The 25577-nt window shown below is 42.4% G+C and overlaps 1 protein-coding gene across 1 annotated transcript in view; it reads left to right on the forward strand.

Moving 5' to 3' along the window:
• The window catches only part of THSD4 (thrombospondin type 1 domain containing 4), a 612634-nt gene that overhangs the window by 21574 nt on the left and 565483 nt on the right, over window positions 1-25577 (forward strand). Inside the window, exons 2-3 of the mRNA XM_048867069.2 lie at window positions 14183-14269; window positions 21074-21143. Of these exons, the coding sequence (XP_048723026.2) occupies window positions 14241-14269; window positions 21074-21143 (99 nt within the window). The 5' untranslated portion in view covers window positions 14183-14240. The remainder of the gene's footprint in view (window positions 1-14182; window positions 14270-21073; window positions 21144-25577) is intronic.

Below are 25577 nucleotides of genomic sequence, written 5' to 3' on the forward strand. Positions count from 1 at the left end.
TCCGTAGTTTGTTTTTTAGAGTGTTCATTAAGCTAAAGCCACGCTCACAGTCTGCACTTGATGCTAGGAATGTTCCTCCAATATCCATCAACTTTGCAAGATCCTGAAACTGTTCATTCTGGTGAGCAAATGTCACCGTATCCGGGAAACTTAAAACCAGTTGGCTTTTGATTCTTTTGGCTACGGCAAACTTGCAAGTCATTGTACTGACTGACTATAACAATCTCTTTAGCAAGAAAGTCTTTGTATTTTGAACATAGGGATTTGACCTGATGAATTCCAAAATTGAAGTCACACTTAACTATTGCTGCACATTCAAAAATGGACCACTCCTGGACTTCATCCTCTGGAAACCTGTCTGCCAAATGTGCACACCAGATGTTTATGAGAGTTATTATGGAACTGGTATCAATTCATTATTTTCTTGAGAGCTCATATTTAAGAGAGCCGCCTCCTCCTCCTCTCTCTGCTCCTCGTGCCCCACCTTCTGCCATGCCCTATGAAGGTGCCCTGTAGGATCAGGACCTCTGCCTGCATGCATGCTCTCCCTAGCATTCTGTTCCTCCTTGCAAGGATCAAGGAGCATAAGATAATAGTGCTGATTGCCAAATTAAATTAGAATGAACAATGTGTACAATCTTGGTTAATAGAGTGCATCTGTTAGACTGTTTACTTTTTGTTAAATCTTTGGAGTGAAAACAATTTGACCATGTGTCCTTTAGTTCCCTTGCACCTGTGCAGTGAACGTATCCATGTTAGATGGCATTCAGTTCTGTTCATCCCTGGTCAAGAGAGAGCTGCTTGTACAGGAAATGTCACTCATGATGATGGTCAGAGCAAAACATAATGAGTTCTTGTTTAACTGATTTGGCTCCTTAACAGTGAACTCAATCAAAAATGACTTATGGCATTTTAAACTATATTAAGACTTGTCAAGTAATATCACTCATTTCTCAAGCTTTAGGTAACAGTTGCAAATTGACTGAGTAATTAAGCTCAAGTGGGCAGACTGGACAGCATCTTTCAGTATGCTCAAGCATCAGTAAAGTCACTGATGGTCTCTTCTCCCCTTCTCTCTACCCCCCTTCCCACACAAAACTACCAGATTTACATAAGATGTGGAGAAGGTGGAAAGATTTATGAACCGCAGCCATTCAGGAGTTGTCTGATATGCAGAGAGGGTGAAGTTGGTTGAAGTAGCAGAGAATTGGTCTATAGAGAGTTGTGGCTGCAATACAGGATGGGGAGCCAGAAACTCTTGAGTTCTAATCCCATTTCTGATAGTGACTCTGTCAAATGATACACGTGGATGAACTCTCTGCTTCAGTTTCCACTGCCCCTCCCCAAATATTAACCTACTGTATGGGGGTGGTTTGAGGATTAGTTAAGGAACTAGATTTTCCCTGACACTTCTGTAACCCCACTAAAATTAATAGAGTTGCACAGGTGAAACTGAAGAGGAGAGGGGCTAATATAAGAGTGGGTTAGAAGTTATAGTTTTTTATTGGTAAGCATGCGCAGACGTTGATTTCACCTTATGCACAAACCAATGAAAACATATTTCCATTAATAATCATGGAAATGTACAGATAGGCAAAGAAGAAAAATACTGCTTGAAAATTTTAGTTTGATTTAAGAATATTTACTTAGTATATTTTCACATTCGATGTTGACAATTTGTGTTTTAACAGTTATAAATCTTTAACTTTTTGAATCTCAACATCCACTGTCATTAAATAACTGTCCGAGTTCCCCTTAATTTCTTGCAACTCTGAACATTTAAATACTTAAAACTGAAAAAATGCTTAAACCCCATAATTTTACATAACTGGTAATTTTAAATTGATAAAAACAAAAAATCTTAAAAAATAAACATTGATATAACCAATTGAAATTATTAAAAAAATTGAATTCTGCCAAGCCTGCATAAGAGCTGTCATAGAAGTGAAGAGAAGCTGACTGTCCAGTAGAAAGATAGAAACCTAGGCACTTAAAACTTCTTCTTTTCTCTGAACGACATCTTTGAGGATAAAGCTGTAAGTACAAATTGCCTAGCATTGGAAATATCATCAAGTATTCCATCAGCAACTAAGACACGTATGGCCGAAAGAGTTCCTTGAGGTACATGCGTCATGTAGGCTACGGAGGATGTCAGGAAGTTTGTTTTTCCCTGAGAGGGAGAACAAAGGGGTCAGACTGATTGGTCCATCTAGCTCAGTATCCTGTCTTTCGACTGTGGCCAATGACAGGTGCCCCAGAGGGAATCAACAGAACAGATGATCATCAAGTGATCCATCCCCTGTTGTCCATTCCTAGCTTCTGGTAAACAGAGGCTAGGGACACTTCAGAGCATGGCTTTGCATCCCTTCCCATCCTGGCTAATAGCCACTGGTGGACCGACCCTCCATGAACTTACCCCGTTCTTTTTTTTAAACTCTGTTATAATCTTTGCCAGAGGATGTTGTGAAGGCTAAGAGTTCCACAGGTTGACTGTGCGTTGTGTGAAGAAATACTTCCTTTTGTTTGTTTTAAACCTGCTGCCTATTAACTTCATTGGTGACCCCTAGTTCTAGTGTTATGAGAAGGAGTAAATAACACTTGCTTATTTACTTTCACCACATCAGTCAGTCTGGGGACCAACTGGCTAAGCGGCAGTTCTGCAGAAAAGGACCTGGGGATTACAGTGAACAAGAAGCTGGATATGAGTCAACAGTGTGCCCTTGTTGCCAAGATGACTAACAGCATATTGTGCTGCTGCATTAGGAGCATTACCAGCAGATTGAGGGAAGTGATTTTTTCCCTCTATTCGGCACTGGTGAGGCCACATCTGGAGTATTGCATCCAGTTTTGGGCCCCCCACTACAGAAAGGATGCGGACAAATTGGAGAGCCCAACGGAGGGCAACGAAAATGATTAGGGGGCTGGGGCACATGGCTTATGAGGAGAGGCTGAGGGAACTGGGCTTATATAGTCTGCAGACGAGAAGAGTGAGGAGGGATTTGATAAAAGCCTTCAGCTACCTGAAAAGGAGTTACAAAGAGGATTGAGCTAAGCTGTTCTCAGTGGTGGCAGATGACAGAACAAGACACAGTGGTCTCAAGTTGCAGTGGGGGAAGTCTAGGTTGGATATTAGGAAAACTATTTCATTAGGAGGATGGTGAAGCACTGGAATGGGTTACCTAGGGAGGTGGTGGAATTTCCATCCTTTGAGGTTTTTAAGGACTGACTTGATAAAGCCCTAGCTGGGATGATTTATTTGGGGTTGAACATGGGGTTGGACATGGGGTTGGACTAGATGACCTCCTGAGGTCTCTTCCAACCCTAATTTTCTTCTATGATTTAATAGATCTGTATCATATCCTGGCAGAGATAACATTCTGTTTGTTGGCATGTAACATCATCTGGTAGCTTTCCAAGCTGAAAATAAACAAGAAAAGCCATCCATCAATTTCCATGAGCTACCTGTGGTCCACAGCTGAAAGGAGTGGGGTCAAGCCAGTGATCTTAGTTTCAGCTATAGCAATGGATCTGTATAACCTTGACAGTAATACAATTATAAGTTGGGAAACTCTTGCCAAGTGTCATAGGTTATAGCCATCCCCAAAGTGTTTCCTTTCTGAACATCCGCACTAGTGTGATCGCTTGTGTTAATGGTAGAGGCAAACTGCTGTATGTGGTGATAAACTTTGCAATTGTCTCTGACTTCAAAGAGAAATCTTATCTTGTGAAAACCTCTTCATCTAGCAAGTGGTGAAAGGAGAGAATAAGATAAAGACCATTTTCTGTCAGTTATGTATCTGTACTGAGCAGTAGATGAGATTAGTATGGATCAAAGAAGGTTAAGGGTGTGGGAAATTTCTAATGTAGCCACTCATTTTTTGTATATTATACTGGTTCTAGGACTACAATCAGACTGGTTGTGTCTTTGTCATCTCCTTGCAGTAACATCAGGGTTTATTTTATACAACACTGACTTTTCTTAAATGCTCTGAAATGCAGCCTCTCCTGAATTGTAAAGGGCATTTTTTATGATTTGATTTTCACCCAATAAATCTATTAGGAGATTGCAGGGAAAACACAACCTATTTTAATGCCTTTCCCACTGAGCAATGCACCGATTAGAAGAGACTGCCTTACCTCTATCCTGTCAGGAGCATTTGACATAGAACCTCCTCGTCATGAAGGATCTCAAAATGGTTTATAAACTGAAGACCAGAAACACCATTCACAAACCCCCGCAGGATTTCCCACTCTTTAATTGTTGTGAAATGTTCCACTGCAGCAAAAGAGGTTCCTCCCAAGTAAAACACAAATTAATCTTTTAATATATTCAAGTGTCTTGATTAGAAGAGAGACTGACACATAATGTGTTTACATAGCTGTAGTTGGTAGCCCCCCTCAAAGTCATAAGCAACCCCTCACCATGATGAAGCTGTCAGAATAATTCCCCTTTCCTCCTCAGCTCTCCCCACATCCAAGTGTATGCGAAGTGCCCTGCTCCTAAGTGCCCGAACAGCATAATATTTTCCTCATGCAGTTTGTTACTGAAAATTTAGAGGCCTTCAAGGGAAAGGAGTATGCAGCTTTCTCTACCTGACACTTCTAGAGTACATTATTTGTGGGTGGGGAGAATGCAGTATTCTTGCATGATTTCAGATGGCCATGTGGTCACCAAATTTCTTGGTCCAGATCCTGGTCTGTGCTAAAGCCACTTTGCAATGCTGATGCAAAGCAGCTCTGAAGCTGGTGTGGCTGACCATGAGAGGATCTTTGTAGTGTAGGGGCTGTTCCACTGGTGAAGAGCTAGTGTAATAACTCCTACACTGTCTCCCTTTCTGCAGCAATTGCAGGAGATATAGCTCAGATAAGAGGCATGGCAAAGGCAGGGCCGGCTCTACACTTTTTGCCGCCCCAAGCAGCATGCCGAATTGCCGCCTGAAGAAGAGGGCTGCCGCTAATTTGCTGCCACGGGACTGTGAAGATTCAAGCTGCCGCCGAATTGCTGCGGCGGCAAAAAAACCCATGCCGCCCTAACAACGCGCGGACTGCTGCCCCTTTAAGATTGCCGACCCAGGCACCTGCTTGGAACGCTGGTGCCTGGAGCCGGACCTGGGCAAGGGCATGTTTATACCCACTTGAACCCAGCTGCTGTATTAGCATCTCGGGGCCATTGGCTTATGCCGCGGGACCAGTCCAGTATGCTGCTGGGCCAGAATAGGGGGAGGACAAAGGTGGCTAAAAGCCACCTGTTCATTCTCCCTCCTGAGTTGTGTTGTGTGCTCACCTGCTGCAGATGGGGTATTATTTTTCACCCAGTTCAGATTATGAGCTGGAAAAGACTTTTTTCCTTCATCTCAGAAGGACAGGGGAGGATGGATTACTTCAGATAGATCACTCTATTTATAGGACTCTTCTCAAAAAACCATTGTTCGGATTCCATTGACGCACTTGTTGTTTGGGGACTCCAAAAGCTGTTAGAAAGGAGCAATGCTTGGAATTCGGTGGGCTTCCTTCCACAGATCTGTCTGCATGTTGAAGAGACTTTAATTTCAGACATTAAATTAAGATGATCTTTTTTGCTGCTTTATTTTCCAGAGTGCACTCTTATACCTCCAGACAAGTGCACTTTTCTATACAAAGGACTAGAATCAATAACCAGAAGAAGAAACTTGGGTGTTTTTTGTTTTTTGTTTTTTTTTTTTAAAAAGACTTCCTGAGGAAGCCTGCGTGTTGTGTCTACGTATCGGGAGCTCTCTATCTCTGTTCTATTTTACACTGGTATTAAGTGAACTGACTGCAGAGGAATTACTCTTGTTATACTCTGGGGTGAGGGAGAACTGGACTCCTAGTGTAACTCTTAGCTGCTTTCTTCACTGTAACCAGTTATCCATGGTATCTTCATAAATTGACTCTTGATACAGTTGGTACATTATATTAACTTCTCCTTTTATCTGGGATGCTTTTATTATGAAAAACTCTTGATCCTAAGCATTTCAGAGTGGAATACTTTGTAATGACATGTGCTCTCTTCCTTCGCAGACTATATGGCTATGCATTATCATAGTTCTATTGCTCAGTTTGGTAAAGCATGAGTCTTTCCAATAGCTTTTCATAATGGCTTTGGCTGGGATATTTTCATTATTAGAATCAAAGTTGTTGCTTATGGGTTGTCCCAGTGATGCTTTTGTGGCAAATGATTTCCCCACCTCTTTCATATCAGGAACATTTATACAATACAGTGCAACATTTCACAACAATACAAGTGTTTTAAATATAGGACACAGTCAGCTTGTCTATCCTTTCTTGATCTGGGGTATTATTATTTGTCTGGTTTTATTCTGTCTCCAAGGTCTTTTGAAGTATGAGGGCTGTTTTAATAGGACATAATACTCAGTTTACCTACTTCAGAGAAAATTGTGGAAAATGTTAAACTCTGACTATTGTTTCTTTATGAAAGGAGTACAGTAAAGCCAGGAAACGATCAGCCATGTGACAAAGGCATAGCCAAGCCCTAATTTTGACCTTTACATAAACTTTTTTAAGAAGGTTGCAGTGGAGGACAACACAGGCTGATTCAAACACCTATTAATATTAATCCGAGCTAAGACTGCTAGGCAAAAGTTGTTGAACTGGAGATGAGATTGTAAGTGCATATTAGCATTGTAAGAAAATAACCTTCTCAAGAATTTTAGCTACTAAAAACAAATGTTAGGATATTCTGATTTTCTAACTTTTTTTTTTTTTTTTTTTAAGATTATCAATCTTAAATCTAGTCAATTTCCCCTGCCATTTCTGGGGGCTTCATAGTTGCAATTCTGTGTGATTCATCTCAGACTTTGACAAAAAAATTCTCCTCTTGCTAAATAAGCCACACATGCAAAAATTGAACATGACAAATATACATGACCTAATAAAAGTCATTTAGAGAAGTGGAAGGGGGAGCAAACACAGGCTTAAAATGGAAAGCTTATTACACCTTGACCATGGAGAGAGATTCATTGTCCTGTTACAAGAAGATTCCGTTCACTTTAGTGTTTTCAAAGTAACCCTATTGTCATTTTGGGAAAGGGGTATCAACTTAACCTACCCTCCTCAGGACTTGTGGGTTTATAAATCTAAAACCTTCCTAATCAACTTGATACAGATATCATCCCTGTGGGTTTCGTCCTCACCTGACATCAATTAATTCAGTCTCTGCTCATGATTCATGTCAGAATAGTATATTTATCAACTAATCATCAACCGTATCATTACATCTACAAAATCCACATTTCAACAATTAGCATATTTATGGAGTTGAAAAGCTCTTCAATGGATTTTAGAGGCATATCATCATCTTCAAGTACAAATACATGTTCAGTATAACCTCTCCGATTCCCATAGTGATGACTCACAGGGTAGTATAAGTTTAAATGAAATGATGAATGAACCGAAAACAATTCATAAGAAAGCTGCATCAATACTAAGGGACTTGGTTATTCCCAGTACAGTGAGACTGCCTCCAGTACAAGCCTTGTTTTAAATGATCACTTTAAAATCTGTCTGGAGGTTCCAAAAGCATTTTGTTTGACCTCTGTTAGGCAGAAACCTGCTTTCTAACATGATTTTTATAAGGGAAGTTTTACTTTATAATATTTATTTATGCCAAACAGAATTTTGTCTCCCCCAAATGTGTTGGATGGGGCAACTGGTTTAATACAGATACCAGTAATATTTCTACTTCTCTTGTTCCAGGGCTTAATCCCTATCCTATAGGGATCGCCTACATCATGAAGAAGCCAAGGGAAACTGCCTCCCAACAAACAAGGCCTTTGTGTGCTCATGTGGCGCTGATTCCTCTGTCTTACAGCAAACCATTAGCTTAGGCTAGATCTGTTGAAAATTTTGACTGTAGTCATTCCTTTGCATTTTACTAGGTAAATACCTGAGCTCTGTTAATTTCTGCAGTAAAATGTGTATTTGCTCCACAAAGGCTAATGCAAGAAAATGCTTTAACAATGGCAATCTGCAGCACAACAAAACCTCATTTTCACATGACAGGGTTTATGAATTTTGTGGGAATTAGATCCCTGTCATCCAGATTTCAGAGATGAGTTTGGTTTTTGTAATTAATAAACAGTTTAAGAGTTACTGTATGATTCAAGCCCCCATGCCACCAACAGCAAAAATTCAGTGTCCCTCTGCACATACCGGATATGCAGGGTATATACAAGTTATGCAGCTTGATAAAGTTGCTGTAGTACACACTGCTTTTTGAAAGTGTTGTGAATGTAGTGCACTGGAGGTGATCCAAGGAACACATACTGCACATAGATTAATAGATAGGAGCAACAAATAGGTAGACCATACTTTACTGACATGTCTGTTATTTTATTCAGACTATCTATGCTTTAAGGGATATTTGTTTTTCTTTTTAAAAGACAAATCTTGCTAATGTTATTTGCTATTGAACTTTCCTTAAGTTAAAAAGAGAGATTATAAATCACTAGAAAATACTTTCAAAAAGCCACTCAAGTTTCATAGCTACTTCAAGTAGCCATTGTCAGTAGCTGGCAAGATACCTAATCCTACCAGAAAGATAAATATCAAGGGAAACGTAGCTCGGCTTGCCATATATTTAAGTCAACAAGACAAAATAGGTTACATGGCACATACCTATTCTGAGTTTATGTATAAATCTAGATGATGGAAGCTTCATGCTTCAGGTTAAAGTAGTTTTATGAGCTTTCTTATTGCACGTGTGTACACACCAAGATTAAAGAGGGAGGTTTCTGTGTTTATAGCTAATATACAAATAATGGCAAATGACAGGATGTAGAAAAATGTACAGGTTGAAAGAGTGACTAAGTCTGCATGGGAGTTCATGAAAGTGAAATGCCATCTATTCACAATAAACAAAAGGTGCAACTTGCAGAATTCCATGTGAGAGGTTCCATGAGATTTAAAAGGTTAAGATATCTTATAAATTAGCTTTCTGCATATTTTCAAACCTTCTCTTAGGAGGAACTTTTAAAAACGTTAATTATCCTTATGGCTATTGTGTTTTTTAACACGCTGTTGACTCCCCAGAATAGCTTCCTCTTTTCTTAACTTCCTGAGCCCCATCAGATCTCTCCAAGTGATTATGATGATTTAGTACTCTGGACTACAAGATACTGTATGTAACTTTGATATGTGGTGCCAGGGCTCTATAAGTTTCTGTGGAAAAGTATATTTTGTCCTGGATGGCTGCTGTTCTCAGTCCCTGCATTTTAGGGCAGTGGTTCTCAACCAGGGGTATACATACACCTGGGGGTACCCAGAGGTCTTTTAGGGGGTACATCAACTCATCTAGATATTTACCTAGTTTTACAACAGGCTACATAAAAACCACTAGCAATGTCAGGACAAACGAAAATTTCATACAGACTATGACTTGTTTATATTGCTCTATATACTGTACACTGAAAAGTACAATATTTCAATTGATTTATTGTATAATTATATAGTAAAAATCAGAAAGTAAGAAATTTTTCAGTAATAGTGTGCTGTGACTCTTTTTGTTTTAATGTCTGATTTTGTAAGCAAGTAGTTTTGTGAGGTGAAACTTGGGGTAGGCAAGACAAACTAGACTCCTGTAGTCTGGAGGTGCTTTCCCCACTGCAGTCTCTCAAGCACTTTCTAGAGGCTGAGGGAACTGGGATTATTTAGTCTGCAGAAGAGAAGAATGAGGGGGGATTTGATAGCTGCTTTCAACTACCTGAAAGGGGGTTCCAAAGAGGAAGGATCTAGACTGTTCTCAGTGGTAGCAGATGACAGAACAAGGAGTAATGGTCTCAAGTTGCAGTGTGGGAGGTTTACGCTGGATATTAGGAAAACTTTTTCACTAGGAGGGTGGTGAAGCACTGGAATGGATTACCTAGGGACGTGGTGGAATCTCCTTCCTTATAGATTTTTAAGGTCAGGCTTGACAAAGCCCTGGCTGGGATGATTTAGTTGGGGATTGGTCTTGCTTTGAGCAGGGGGTTGGACTAGATGACCTCCCGAGGTCCCTTCCAACCCTGATATTCGATGATTCTATGAAATTTTACTCAATATCCTATTGACATTATGTGAAGAAGGCACACATGGAAACTTAAGACAGTGAGAGCAGTTTTGAGAAAATCAATTATATAATGGTCAAAACTGGGCTTTTCGTAGAACTTCTCACTGCCTTGCCTATGGAGATATAGCTACATCAAAGGGGATTGTGAACTTGCAGACTTTAAAGGAATCCTTAGAACCCTTCTTAAGCAGAACCTCAAAAACACAGGTGTTTTTTCCAGCTTCTCAGGAACACCATCTCTACTAGAATGTCTTTCTGAAATTCAGAATGAGGTATAACTTGCAGTATACTAGGAAAAAGTAAAGGAGTGCTTGTGGCACCTTAAAGACTAACAAATTTATTTTGAGCATAAGCTTTCGTTCGCTTCAGCTCACTTAATCGGATGCATTCAGTGGAAAATACAGTGGGGAGATTTAGATCTAGATTTATATATAGATATAAATCTCCCCACTGTATTTTCCACTGAATGCATCCGATGAAGTGAGCTGTAGCTCACGAAAGCTTATGCTCAAATACATTTGTTAGTCTCTAAGGTGCCACAAGTCCTCCTTTTCTTTTTGCGAATACAGACTAACACGGCTGATACTCTGAAACCAGTATACTAGGAAGATACTCATTTCTTTTAATGTCTGGGTTTGTATCTCATTGCAATATTCTGTTGGGATCACATTCCCCAAGGAATATGTGGGATGAGACAATTATCCTGCAGCGAAACAGAGGAAGAGAGTACATCTGGAAAAAAACAAAACAAAACTGAGTGCTCTTTTTTGAAACCATGCTGGTCACAATCCATGTTACATACCTACCCTACCTTTTCTGTTAACATCAAGAATCTAAGACAGTTGGCTTCTGAATTTCTGATAGCTAAATACCAGATTGCAGGAAATGAGATATTTGTTTCCCTAACAGTTTTCAAAATTGTCTGTTAGTTTCCTAGGGCATCTGTCAAAATGGTCCGATATTGCCATGTGTGGGGTTGGCTAGACTTTAAATGAGAGCAGGGCTGTTGCAAACTATGTCCTAGATCCTCAGCTGGTGAAAATTCAGTATCCACTCTGACTTACTTCAGCTGAGAATCTTGCCCAAAATATTGCATATTTTCCCCAAAGAAATGTATGTACTTCTAAGCAGTTGAATTTGGGGAAGGGGCATATTTTGAAAAGGTCATTGGTCTCCCACTGGCAGTGGAATAGCTGGATGAAAAGATTGACTTTGCTGAACCAAAATGCTGTGTTGCTGGTGAGGAATTTGCACCTGTCATGCTCAGGTATGTTTGATGATCTGGCACGACAAATCTCCAGTCCATTGTGTTCCAGTTAAATTCGTTTTAACCTGGCCAACCCCTAAACACCTTTGATTAAGAAAAACCACAGAAAGGAGACTTTTTGGTGTACTTTAGATATATTGTGTGATTTTTTTCCTTAATACATGCAGATTTGTCTTTGGCAATCTCTTGGATTATATGGGATGTGCAGTTTGTCCCATTATCTATAAACAATCCATATTTCTGGCATAGGGCACTTAACTGTATCCATTTAAAGAAAGTTATCATAAGTCTTTCTCTAGCTGGCTTTTAATTGTCTAGCTGGTTGACAGAAGTTGCTAGCTCCTTATCTTTGAGCAGCAATGCTCTAATGTTTCTGTTCACCGCATTGCATTTCAACACATAACTACTTGTAAATGGCAAAACATAGGCAGGGCTTGATCCAGCTCTGAGATGCATAGATATAGGTTCATTCCTAACATGAAATTAAATTTAGGACTATACTTTGTTCCTCTGAAACAGATTTTCTAGATTCTCACCCAGGGGCAGCAGGTTTGTATAATTTTTGGTGGTGCCCAGAACGGGTCCAAGTCCTGCCTCCCCACACCTGCCTTGTAAGCCAATATGTATTTTTAAAAATAATATAAAAATGGACTGGAAACAGTAGGCTTTTAATAGGTTTCCCTATATTGCACAATGTGTGTGGGGGGGTGTGGGGGGGGATGAGGGCTCTGGCTTGGGGTGCAGGCTCTGGGGTGGGTCTGGAGATGAGGGGTTTGGGGTGTGGGAGAGGGCTTGGGTAGGGCAGAGTGTTGGGGTGTGGGGGATGAGGGCTCTGGCTGGGGATGAGGGGTTCGGGGTGTGGGCAGAGCTCAGAGCTAGGGCAGAGGGTTGAGGTGTGGGGGTGAGGGGTTCGGAGTGTGGGAGGGGGCTGAGGGTGGGGCAGAGGGTTGGAGTGCGAGTGGTGAGGGCTCTGGCTGGGGGTGCAGGTTCTGGAGGCGGGGGATGAGGATTTGGGGTGTGTGGGAGGGCTCAGGACTGGGGCAGAGGGTTGAGGTGTGGGCTCTGGGGTGGGGCTGGGGATGAGGCGTTTGGGGTGCAGGCAGGCTGCCCAAGGGCTGGGGCCAGAGAGGAGGACTCCACAGTCCCCACAGCCCTCTCCCTGAGGGGAGCTCCGAGGGAGGGGGCCCCTTCTTCCCCTGCCCCACCCCCGGCAGCACACTTACCTAGCACTGTCACTCCACGTACTCCTAGGGGCTGGGCCCCTGTCAGGTCCAGGAAGCCCCCTCACCTCCCCTGTGGTGGATGCCGGGGGGGAGAGGACTGCCATCACATGTGGCCTCCTCTCCCGCTGCAGCCTGCTGCCCATCACCATAGCCTCATGGGGGATGGGGCTGCCCCTTGCCCACTGTGGGGCAGGAGTGGTGGCTGCAGGCGAGGCCGGGGGAGGGGGGAATCACACTGTCGGACACTCACCCAAGCCCCAGCAGCTGCTCAGGTGAGGTCTAGACTCCGTCTCCCAGAAGTCCCTTGGCGTCACCTCCCGGTGGGTGCTGGGGGAGGGGAGGGCTGCCAATCATGTGTGCACCTTTTCCCCTCCTCAGGTGCAGCAGTCGCCTCAGCCTGCCTCCAGCGCTGCTCTTGTGTTGTAGGCAGGGACTCTCCGGGGCAAGGGGGTGGCAGGCGGGGGCTGGGGGCCGCTACAGGGGAGGGCTGGGTGAGAGACCTGGCTCCGAACATTGGTGGAGCTGGGCCCCCGGGCCTTGAATATTCCTGGAGCCTGAGCACCACGGGCCCATACAACTCGCCACCCCTGTCTCATTCATATTTCAAAATCCCACTGCTGCTATTGGACACCCAGTATGTTGACTGCAACTTTACCAGACAAAGAATCCCCAGTGCCCCAACACTTCAGAACTTATGCACATGATATAATGGGCTAACAGAACTCATGTATGTGTTTGCAAAACTAAGAGTCACAAATATAAAATGCTCTATAACTAGGAGAGGAAGGTCCAGTGGTTAAGGCATTGCCTAAGATCTGGGTGACCTGGACTCAATTCCCTGCTCTGCCACAGGTTTCTGGTGTGACTGTGGGCAAGTCACTAAGCCTTTCTGTGCCTTGATTTCCCCCATCTGTAATGTGAGGTTGATATCACTGCCCTACATCACAGGGGTGTTGTGAGGAAAGTACTTTAAAAATTGTGAGGCACTCCGATAACTCTGGTAATGGGGCCATAGAAATACCTAAGATAGCTAGACAGACTATGTGATGAATTCAGCGAGGATGTACTGGCTCTTGCATTTTGGCTGGACCACAAAGGAGTCTTATCTTCTCCAGTGGGCACTTGAATGCTTAGAAAGGGTATTGGTATTAACATTTGGAAACCCTTTTAAAAAAATCTTTGTCATATCCTAAAAAAATTAAACGACCTGAGCCCGTGTGAGGCAGTTGTGAAATAATGGCATGGCGCATGGTGGCGCACCAGAGGGGAACTGAAGCCACCAAAGTGCCGTAACAGAGGCATGAAATAAAAAGACAAGTACCGTTTTTAACATTGGCTCTTTATACTTTGTTATTCAGACCATGATTCGGCAGTCCATTCCTTAAGTCCCATTTACTTCAGCGGGACTTAAATATGTGCTTAAATTTAAGCATGTACTCAAGTGCTTTGCTAAATAGGGGTAGAACTTAAGTTCTGATCTGAATTGCTGTAAAGTCCAAAGGAGTTCAGCTACAGATGTTTGGTTGGGACCCATCTCTAATTTCATAGGCATCCTGGAAAGTATTGCATAAGTATTGACAAATATTTATTTTTTCTCTATTTCTGTAGGATTTGTGTGTAATCTGCATTACGTTCTAACACACTGAAGGCTTCATATTCAAGGATCATGGTAGACAGTTTAATCATATCTTTGAGGTAAGTTGTACAATAACATTATTTTTAATGATTTAATATACTCTTTCCAAAGGCAACAAGTATGGATTGACTGTGTATCTGTAGACTTTAAAAGCATGTGGTATTTTAACTATTTGGACCATTAGTAGCTTAATGCAAAATCCAGTCCAAATGATTGAATGGTTAAGTACATAGATCACTTAGAACGATCAGGCAAGGGCAATCTTTGAGGGGGGTAGGGGAGAATTGGAAAGTTCCCAGTGTCTTGTTCCTGTTCCTGTTCCAGGAGGGCTTCTTTTCACCTTGTGTCAGTGTCTTAGCAGGATTTCTTGTAATTTGCAGATCTTTTACCATTTTTGATGAGATCTAATGACTCCCATTTATAGTAAAGGCCTTTTAAATAATTTTTATTCTTAATGCATACATTGCAATTCAAAGTTGAAAGTGTATGTTCTTGGAATGATTCACTCACATATTCATGACAGCTAGGGCATTGCGTGTTTCCTTTCATTTGTGTGAAAATAGACTGGAAGTGACCCCTCAGGTCCAACCCTCTCTCTTCTGAATTTCAAATGCCAGACTTTGGACTCAAATCACCAGATCCAGACCTGCTTCTGTCTTGAGCTTTCAGCTTGAATTTCACACCCGAATGGATCTTCTCTATATTGCAGCCTATAACAGTACTATCTTTTCTGTGGAGACTTCTCCCAGCCTGCCACACAGACAGACGTAGAAGCCCCCATGCTCAGGGAAGTCACTCACCATGGCTACCAGAGGCAAAGGGTATGATACAAAGTGGCCCTACAGCTTATACCATGAGGAGATAACTGTCCCCCCATCATAATCAATAGTAGGGGAGAAACTCACTGAGGGATTCTTATGGGCATCTTTCTGACTGTTGGGTTTTCTGTGGGGGAGGAAGGCCTTTTGACATTTCTCCCCAGATAAGAGTATTAGTGTCTTCAACAGGAAATCTCTCCCTGGATGTTGATTTAAACAAAAGGTGGCATTGCCACTATGAGGGAGTATGACTGAATACTTTGCTGTGTTCTCCACTGGGTGTGAGATGGATGTTTTGGTTTGACAGTTTGATATATCCCTACATACTCCACTTTGAATGTTGTGCTTAATTTTGATGTGTGCTCGGTATTTTTTTGGCTTTCCCACGTATTTAGAATGTCTGTAACAAATCTTCAGAGCAGGATAAACCTAATTTTGTAGTTTAGAGAACTTAGCACTAGTCAAACATGATAAATAAAATTACCAACTCCAGAGAAGTGGCCAAAGTCAACTAAGTCAAAGTGAAATAACATGAAATTAAAAAAAAAAAAATCAAAACCCCTCAACCTAGAAGCTTTCCTTAGGAAGGCTTAAGTATTCCTGCCAGATTTCCTATGTGCGTGAAACAGTAGGTTAATAACAAATGTTTCTGGCAGACCCAAGCACATACACAGAGACAAACTATAAACTACCCTCATTGTCCCTGTGCATGTGTGCACACACATGCTGAATTGTAATCTCCCTTTTTAGAGACTGGTCAGGAAAAGCTTGGCAGAGAATAATCACACACATGCTAAGGAGTTTAGTTTTGAAGTGGGAACTTTTAATCTGGTAAGTAATTTGCTTTGAAGATTATAGAATTGCCACCGTCATGCAGGATTTTATTAAAATGTATTTATAGAAATGTGCTGCCCATCGACAGAGCCTGGCCTTTTGCTGTTCATGAAAGTTTGTTTCCCTATGCAAATGCTGAACTTCCTATTGCACCTTCTGAGGGCACAGGGAGAGTAGAAGCCAGACAGAGGGTGAAGACCTCTGAAAAAGTAAAGTGGGTATTCAGCTGGAGCAAATCAGATGTTCCAAAACTAGTATGGGGATCATAGAATGTGAGGCTGCCAGAGGGTGTCTGTGATTTGTGTTCTAGCTAGGAGTTTGTCATATTTCCATTAAAACTTCATTGAAATGGGGCACTATGAAGGAGATCACCTTCCCGTGGGGAAAAGCATATGTGGCTACTGGATTACAGGACACACTTGGGAAGGGAGTGTGTTCCGTGGTTAGGGGACTGGACTGGGAATAGGAAGATCTGAGTTCTATTTCCAGTTTTGCCTTTTATCTTCTTTATGACCTTGGGCAAATTACTTCCCCTCTTTATGCCTCTGTTTTCTCCCTCCCTTTGTCCTTGTGTGGAAGTGCCCCCTCTTCAGGATGGGGGCTGTCTCTTACTGTGTATGCAGAGGGTCTGACTTTGGGTAGCTGGAACTTCTGGGTGCTACTTTATAACAAATAACAATAAAAGTTGCAGCATGTTTTTAAAAAGGCTTTAAAATGTTCTGATTTAAAAACAAAGAAAAGAAAACAAGACTGGCACTGCCTAATAATTTAGCTTTAGTTTTTATCCTTTTAATGATTATTGCTTAGAGCAAGAGGACTAGAACATGATAATGAGGTGGTGATAGGCACTATATAATAGTTATTATCCAATGGCCAGTTCCCCCACCCACAGTATGTCAGTGAAGGCAAACGAATATCTTTCTAATGTATCAAACAGTTTTTCTTGAGTTTTCTATGTTTGTGGTAACAAAATGGCAAGTGTAAAAAAGTATCTCTGTTTATTAGGCCCCTGTGATAGTGTATATCAGGCCTCCTCTGCCCTTGATGGAGCCATTGCTGCCCTGATACACCTATTCGAAGGAGACGTATGACCTGGGAAAGAGGGATAGTGAGTATAGACCTCCAAACACTGCCTAGAGAAGCGACTCAAGCTTGGTACTGGGGGAACCAACAAGATTTGCCCCTCTGTGAGTTAGAAGAGCCAGGAGAAGGCAGTAGGCAATCACGATCCACCAGACAAGATAAAAAGGCTTGCCTGCTTCTCCTAAGGAGGAGTGCTGGTTAAGGTTACCACCTTTTGAAATGCAAAAAACCCAACATGCTCCTCACAAGGCAAGCCCACCACAACCACAACCCCAACCACAAGGTAACTCCACACACCCACATCAACAGCCACTTTTTATAATATCTAGAGAGATAAGAGCTATAGATAAGATTGATAACATCATTTTCCTACCTTAGTCGTGTTTCTCCAAGTTGCTTTGTTTGTTTCTGTCTTCACTGAGATCCTTCCCCCGTTCCCCCCAAACTGCCTTGATTCTATATTTTAACTGTGTACTTGAATGTGAATTTTCTGGAACTTTATACATAAAGAAAATCTATTTAGTCTATTTCTTGAATTTATATTTGCTGCTTGAATTTGCCATTTGCAGCAATTTCTTATTTTTAACAGCAACATAGTAGCATTGTTAGCTGGACACAAAAACTTTTAATACTAGATATCCCAGTGTATTGTGATAATAATTAAAATCTTTAGAGCCAGTTCAAAAAACTCTGGCAGATTAAATTCTGTTCCTGGCAATACCTAAAAACAAACAAACAAAAAAAGGCCAGGCTGGTCAAATACCGGTAACCCTAGTGCTGGGTGAAGATGGGTCAGGAGAAGATTTCCCGGGACCTAACCCAAAATACTCAGGCCTGGATCAGGACCTAACAACTCAATAGCACTTTGGTTTAAAGCTTGTGACATACTGTTCATTTTTTTGAAGTGGAGTTTAAATGCCTAGCTGTCATTTTTGAGTAGAATTTCAGTTAACTGTTTCAATGCTACCAAGGAGTCGCTGTACAAGACACCTTGCTCCTGATGAGTTTTGTCAGCCCCCCTCTGAAAGTATCTGAAACAATGTAAAAAGAAAAGGAGTACTTGTGGCACCTTAGAGACTAACCAATTTATTTGAGCAGTGAGCTGTAGCTCACGAAAGCTCATGCTCAAATAAATTGGTTAGTCTCTAAGGTGCCACAAGTACTCCTTTTCTTTTTGCGAATACAGACTAACACGGCTGTTCCTCTGAAACCTGAAACAATGTAGAATATTTAAACGGTTGTGGAGAAGGGAGCTGTGAGTGGGAAGTGCAGCTGGATTCTGTCTGGTCTGTTAGGGCTTGTCTTCATGGTGGGGTAATATGCCCTATCAGGTGACGATTTCTAAAGCGTACTAAGACGTTGCACATTAATTGATCTGTGTGTATCCTGCTGGTGTGCACTAAAGGTTACCTAGTGCATGGTGAGCTTTAGAAATATCACCTCCGTAAAGCACATTACCCAACCATGCATGGATTCACCAAGGCCAAGTCATGCCTGACTAATCTAATTGCCTTCTATGACAAGATAACTGGCTCTGTGGATGAGGGAAAAGCAGTGGACATGTTATTCCTTGACTTTAGCAAAGCTTTTGATATGGTCTCCCACAGTAATCTTGCCAGCAAGTTAAAGAAGTATGAGCTGGATGAATGGACTATAAGGTGGATAGAAAGCTGGCTAGATCATCGGGCTCAATGGGTAGTGATCAATGGCTCCATGTCTAGTTGGCAGCTGGTATCAAGCGGAGTACCCCAAGGGTCGGTTCTGGGGCCGGTTTTGTTCAATATCTTCATTAATGATCTGGAGGATGATGTGGATTGCACCCTCTGCAAGTTTGCAGATGACACTAAAGTGGCAGGAGAGGTAGTTACGCTGGAGGGTAGGGACAGGATACAGAGAGACCTAGACAAATTAAAGGATTGGGGCAAAAGAAATCTGATGAGGTTCAACAAGGACAAGTGCAGAGTCCTACACTTAGGATGGAAGAATCCCATGCACTGCTACAAATTAGGCACCGAGTGGCTAGGCAGCAGTTCTGCAGAAAAGGACCTAGGGGTTACAGTAGACGAGAAGCTGGACATGAGTCAACAGTGTGCCCTTGTTGCCAAGAAGGCTAACAGCATTTTGGGCTGTATAAGTAGGAGCATTGCCAGGAGATCAAGGAACGTGATCATTCCCCTCTATTCGGCATTGGTGAGGCCTCATCTGGAATACTGTGTCCAGTTTTGGGCCCCACACTAAAAGAAGGATGTGGAAAAATTGGAAAGAGTCCAGTGGAAGGCAACAAAAATGATTAGGGGGCTGGAGCACATGACTTACGAGGAGAGGCTGAGGGGACTGGGATTATTCAGTCTGCAGAAGAGAAGAATGAGGGGGGATTTGATAGCTGCTTTCCACTACCTGAAAGGGGGTTCCAAAGAGGAAGGATCTAGACTGTTCTCAGTGGTAGCAGATGACAGAACAAGGAGTAATGGTCTCAATATCCATCCTTTACCTTCCTTGTTGCAATTTAAGCCCCTTGCTTTTTGTCCTATCCTCAGAGGTTAACAAGAACAATTTTTCACCTTCCTCCTTTAGTACCTGAACTCCTTTAAAATCCGGTCATCTTTTGTTAATAAACTTTTTATCATTAATCTAAATTACCAGTGCTGTGTTTGAATTAAAGTGAATGTTAACTCCTGTTAATGTGGCAAGCTGGTAGGTTTTGTGTCTTTTGAGGCCTTATTATTTCTCTGAGCTGTCCAGGAGCGGGCCGGACATTACAGAGCATGCTGTTTTGGGAAAATTTGGGACTGGCAGTATGTTGGGGTCATCTTGCTGGCTGTAACTAAAACTGGTGGAAGCCAGCGTGTGACTGGTGTGTTAAAGAGTCTGCTAAACCAGGGCTACAGCTATACACAGACACTCAGGGTATGACCCTCCTGCTTGTAGGCTGGTTGTGAGTGGCCCAGGTTGAGAGCTACAGCAGCAAAGTATTGTGAGGCACCCAGGGTTACAGGGAAGGTAGTGACACAACCTCTCAGTGGTCTGGATTGCACCCCTGAACCGAAACACATCACAGAAAAGTATTAGGTGCAACTGGTGTGCCTCTGACCAGCAATCCCTTTAGTGCAGCCTTTTGAGCAGCACAAAATAGCTGGCAACAGGGCCAAGAATGAGGCCCTCACTGAGCTAAATTTGGACCCATATAGTTGTGACAAGGAAGCCCCTTATTGAGGGTGGATCCGCACCTGCCTGGTTGGTGGAAGAAGGGCCAGAGAGACTCAAAAGCAGCTTGGACTTTGGGGCCTATAGCTCCACTTGGAGTGGGGAGCAGAGGTTGCCCAGATGCTATCTGCAAATCTTGAGCACTCTTTCTTCTTGTTGACATGCCATGGATGGAGAGACGCAGGGGGACTGGGGCTCATAAACAAACATTGAACCATGTATTGGGCACCTGGGTGTGGTGAAAGTCTCTGGAGAAAGTGCTGGGTGAGTTGTCTTGCTGCCCCCTAGCTCTTGTGCTATAAAGTTTAGAAAGTTTCCACAGCTGACTGGAGAGGAACCTGTTCCCTTGCAGTCATGGAGGTTCTGTGCATGTTCAGTGCTTCCTCAATGCCATTTTACACAACTATACTAAGGAGGGAGGAGTCATGGCTCAGGAAGAAACTAAGAAGTGGGGTTTGGTTTTGTATGTTTATAGCCAAATTTTCCTTTCCACTTTCGAAAATCAGGGGAAATGTATTTGTTTGGGCACCCAAAAATGGAGGTGTACAAAATTAATGGAATGCTTCTGAAAATGTTAGCTTTCATCTTCATTCGAGCATAAAGTGGGATATGGTTTGTAGTAATAAATTGTGTGTGTGGCTTGCCCAGTACTACCCTCTTTATTACCATGCTGGTAAGTTGCTTGGTATATTTTGCCTTTACGAATGGCACATGCACACAAGCATGCTGCAGAAATACAACTTATATGGTCCAAGAAATGTTGTGTTATGTGGATGTTTCAAGGAAGACTACTCATGTCAGTAAATTTATTCGAGTGCCTAAGCTTTTGTAGGCTCAAGCTTTAAGACAGGTAGCTGGGGTATGTGGTGTGGTTCAGTGATTATCCTCAATACATACACGTTCAGTATTATTTATTTTTTGCAGACTTCTCGGCTTCATAGTGGTATTAGGATTTCAGCTGGTCATCCCACAGACGTCAGTTGAACACAGAAAGGTAAGCAACAGAAATTCAGGTTTTGTGTCATTAGAAGTAACACTGTGGTGTGTTAGTGTAAGAAACATAGAGTAACTTGGTGCAAATACCTCTGCTGTTAAGCATTATATGCAGGAATTTATTATTTAAAAAAGATGGGAGGCTGGCTGGCCCTGTGCCCTTGTGTTGGTTGGCACACTATTGCCCGATGCAGGTTGGATTCTCAGTCCCCTGCTGGGAGAGAGACTGACTAGTGCCTTCCATACTGGATGTTTGTGGACTGGTGTTGGATGGGCTCTGTCATTCATTCTCTGCAAACTCAAAGAAGTGGCCTCCAAGGCAGAATCTTAAAGGGTAGAGAGGAGGGGAATGTCACTGCTAAAATGACGTCATAAGGGAGGAAGGTTCCCCAACCAGCTAGCCTTCTTCCCTAGTGGCATTTTCTTCCTTGTGATGTCACTAAGGATAATAATTACTGAGCATTTCACCATTGGGAGCAATTTGTGGTGCGGTTTCTTGCCAGTTTTCTCGGATGCTGCTGGTTTTACATGTTGTCCCTTACATGCAACAGATAGTAGGGTTACCAACCTTCCAGATATAAACTAGAGTATATCGTGGATTATCTTTAACTTGAAGTCTTTAAATCATGATTTGAGGATTTCAGTACCTCAGCCAGAGGTTAGGGGTCAATTTCAGGAGTGGGTGGGTGGGGTTCTGTGGCTTGCAATGTGTGGGAGGTCAGACTAGATGATCATGATGATCCCTTCTGGCCTTAAAGTCTATGAGTTAAACTTCCCAAAACCCCTCTGACCCCACCTATCAACTGCCAGACAACAAGACAGCCTGAGCAGCTAACAGCAAAGAGAGAGATCTGTCTAATTAAGTGTCAACTCTCAGCTTTGTCACTGGAGGAGTTCTTCCCGCTTTTATGTTGAGATTCTGGTGTATGTTTGCTGAGGGAGTAACTTTGTCCCCTGTTAGCAGTTTCTATATGTATTTCCATGTGGAGCTCCTTTTGCTTCTGTGGACGGAAATTGCAGAACAGCAGACATGTTCAGGGAGAGGTTTTCCGCAGTGGAGCAGTAGTTCTTTCTAAAATTCTAGTGAACAATACAACTTAGCATTGTTTGGCATCTTTCTTATGTACTCTTACAAGGCTTTATGGAATTAAAAATTAAAGTACACATTAAATGGGCGGATCTGAGCCAGTATCCGGGATTAAAGAGACTGTTTAAACACTGGTCTTTATGCGTGTGCCTTGGGCATATTTGTAAGTCTTTGGTGCTTTAGTTTGTGGTGCTGGAAATAGTATGATTACCAGGGGTGGAAGTAACTTAAAAGTCTTACCGGTATGGGGGCCCAGCTCAGGGCCCTCGGAAGGGGTGGGGCCTAGGGTAGAAGGGATGGGGCTGGGGGTCAGCCTCCCCCAGCCAGCCCTTCCATGTTGCCAGGGCTCTGGTGGCAATTTAAAGGGCTGGGGCTCTGGCCACTGCTGCAGTAGCAGCGGCCAGGAGCCCTGGGCCCTTTTAAATCGCCAGGCCATGGGGCAGCTGCCCCTTTTGCCCCCACTCCACTCGGCGGCCCTGGGTGGGGCAAAAGGAGCAGTGATGTTAAATGTTTGATGCGTACAGGCCAAGCCGGCAGCCACTTCTTACTGGCACACTGTACCAGCCCACTTTCACCTCCGATGATTGCTCACTTTGCACCTTGCACAGCTGTTTTTGCTCTGAAAGATAAAGACAGGAAATATAATCCGAGTACTGGACTTGAATACTTGGGTGAATGTTCTCCTAAAATATTTGTAAATAGTCCAGTTATTTTCTTACTCTGAAGCTTTCTGGAAAATGAAGATAATCCCCAAAGCAGCTGATTGGAATCCAATTTAACTGCACCTCAGTGCAGTTAACTCACCTACAGTGCAGCTGGGACCTTGTATCTTATGACTTCATAGGCAGAGGCTTTGGGTGGTGGTTTTTCCTCTTTCTCTGTCATTATGGGGACGGTCTTACTAATTTATTTTATTCTTTATTTCTCTTCCTTAACACCCTTTCCCTCCACTCCTCCCCCAAAGATATCAGTGGTAGGAATGTTTTTTTCCTTCAAAGCAGCTTGGAGTAGTTCTCTGCTGGTTTGGAAACTTGTATCCTACTTCAGCTTGTTTGGAAGTCATATTGCTTTTGAACTAAAATTCACCTGTAGTTTTCTCATGTACACTAACATTTGTTTTCATTAACTCGTGTCACTGCTTTGGATATGCTTCTAATAGGATTTGGCTTATTGGCTGTGTTAATATTAGGGGAGAAATGAAAGTCTGGTCCTGCATGCCAACATATAGTAAGAAATATTTTAGAAGAGAAAAACTCTTCTTCAGCAAATCCTGCAGGAGCTGAGCTGAATAGGTTACTTGGCTCTGAAACACACAAAAATAATCCATTTTTGGCACACTAGCCTAAATTTAGCTAGAGAGGAAAATTAGCCAAATTACTTAAATAGTGCAGAAGTGCAAATGGAAACAGGCTGTCGGGACAACAGTACTAGTTGGGAGAGTTTTCTTTTTGTTTTCAGTTTCTTATTCTGAACTTCTGCTGCCTTCAAGAGCAAAACTTCAGTTTATCAAAAAACACATTAGTTGCAATTGAATTTCACTTAGAATTTTTGTGGTCACTAGAAACTGATGAGCATTGTTAAATTTATAGGGACCAGACCACGTGAACTAAAAATGAAGAATGGATTCATGTAACTTTAGGAACAAACATAGTAGAGCTATTTATACTGCTCTGCTATTAACTCTGAATCTGAAATTGAGATTCAAATAAAGGCTGGTTTGCAGCAGATGTTTAAAGTTACATCACTTCTGAGATGTGGATTATTGTGCTTATCAGCAACTTTTGAAAAACAGATTCTTCTGATAGCTTTTAGCCTGCTTTTTTTCCTTGTGTGTGTGCGCACATGTATACATAGACTGTACTTTATCATGAGGTTAGGCTACCCACTGATATTAGTAAACACAGATGAGTTGTAGTCTGGAAACAAAATATTTGAATCTTCGCTATATTTTACGCTTAATTTGTGTTCTCCTACCTGGACTTTAATGGATGGACTAGAAAGAGTTTGGATTTAAAGGAAGAATAAAGAGAACTGTGTCTGAGGCTTGGTCTATACATAGCAATACTGCCAAAATCTTTCGTCATGTTCTTTGAATATTATTTATTCAGGAATGATCCTGAATAAGTAATTTACAAAATAGTATGTTAACATTTTATTATAACTTTGGCTTAATAAAAAGTTAAAAACAGAACAAAATCTCAATATAGATGAATCTGTGTCAACAGAAGAGTGCTTCTGTCAATGTAGCAAGCACTGTTTGGGGGAGATAGTGTTCCTACACTGACAGAACTCCTTCTGTTGGTGTAGACTGCATCTACACTAGAGGGCTCTCTTGGTGTAGGCTGTGTCATGTAGACACACAGCTAGAAAAACAGTAAAAGAATATTAATGCTTCAAGTCAAATGCCATAAAAACAAAGAAGTTTAACAGTAAAAGATCAATCAAGCCCTCAGCATAGGCGCTGACTTCCCCTCTGCCCGGTGGGTGCTCGACTGCCCCCCACCCCTCTGCACTGCTGTCTCCCCACCTCCATTCCACCCCCTTTCCCCAAGTTCCCGCCGCTACCCTACCTCTTCTCCGCCTCCTCCCCCTAGTGCGCCGCATCCCCACTCCTCTCCCTCCCTCCCTCCCGGAAAGTCCTAAGTGCCACCAAACAGCTGTTAGGCGGCAAGGGGGTGGTAAGCACTGGGAGGAAGGGGGAGGAGCAGGGATGCGGCATGCTTGGGGAAGGGGGGAGAAGGAGGAGAGTGGAGCTTGGCTGCCGGTGGGTGCAAAGCACCTGCTAATTTTTCCCTGTGGGTGCTCCGGCCCCAGAGCATCCACGGAGTCGGCACCTGTGGCCCTCAGTATCTACTAAACTGAGATGCCATTCCTGTCTGGCCAACTACTTTCCATTGTCCTTCAATATGAGAGATTTGATTGACCCATTAGGCATGTTCTTGCTACTTGGCATTACTCTTTCCATTATTGGTCTCCCCACCTCCTGTGTAGTTTTGTTAAATAAATATTGTTTGGCCTTTTCTTGTAATGGTCATACTGTTATGAACAGAAGTGTAAAGGTTTGGTACTTTGCAGGATTTATAATTCTCTTCCCAAGCACTACCACCAAAGCACATATTCCTGGGTTTTTAAGAGATTTTTTGGTGGTGTGTTTAGCTATTTTATTGCTGTATGCGTTATGTGGCTATGATAAAAGAGAACTATGACAACAAAATTTGCTGTCTTGCTCCTTTTCAGAGTACCAGTAGCTATTTTTCATGTACTGTACAATTTTAGGGGTGAAACTTCTCTGGACATAAAGAGCCAAATTCTTATCCGTTACATTGGTGTAAATGTTAAATAATGCCA

The sequence above is a fragment of the Caretta caretta genome, chromosome 10 (genome assembly GCF_965140235.1).
Source record: "Caretta caretta isolate rCarCar2 chromosome 10, rCarCar1.hap1, whole genome shotgun sequence".
NCBI classification, from domain to species: domain Eukaryota; kingdom Metazoa; phylum Chordata; order Testudines; family Cheloniidae; genus Caretta; species Caretta caretta.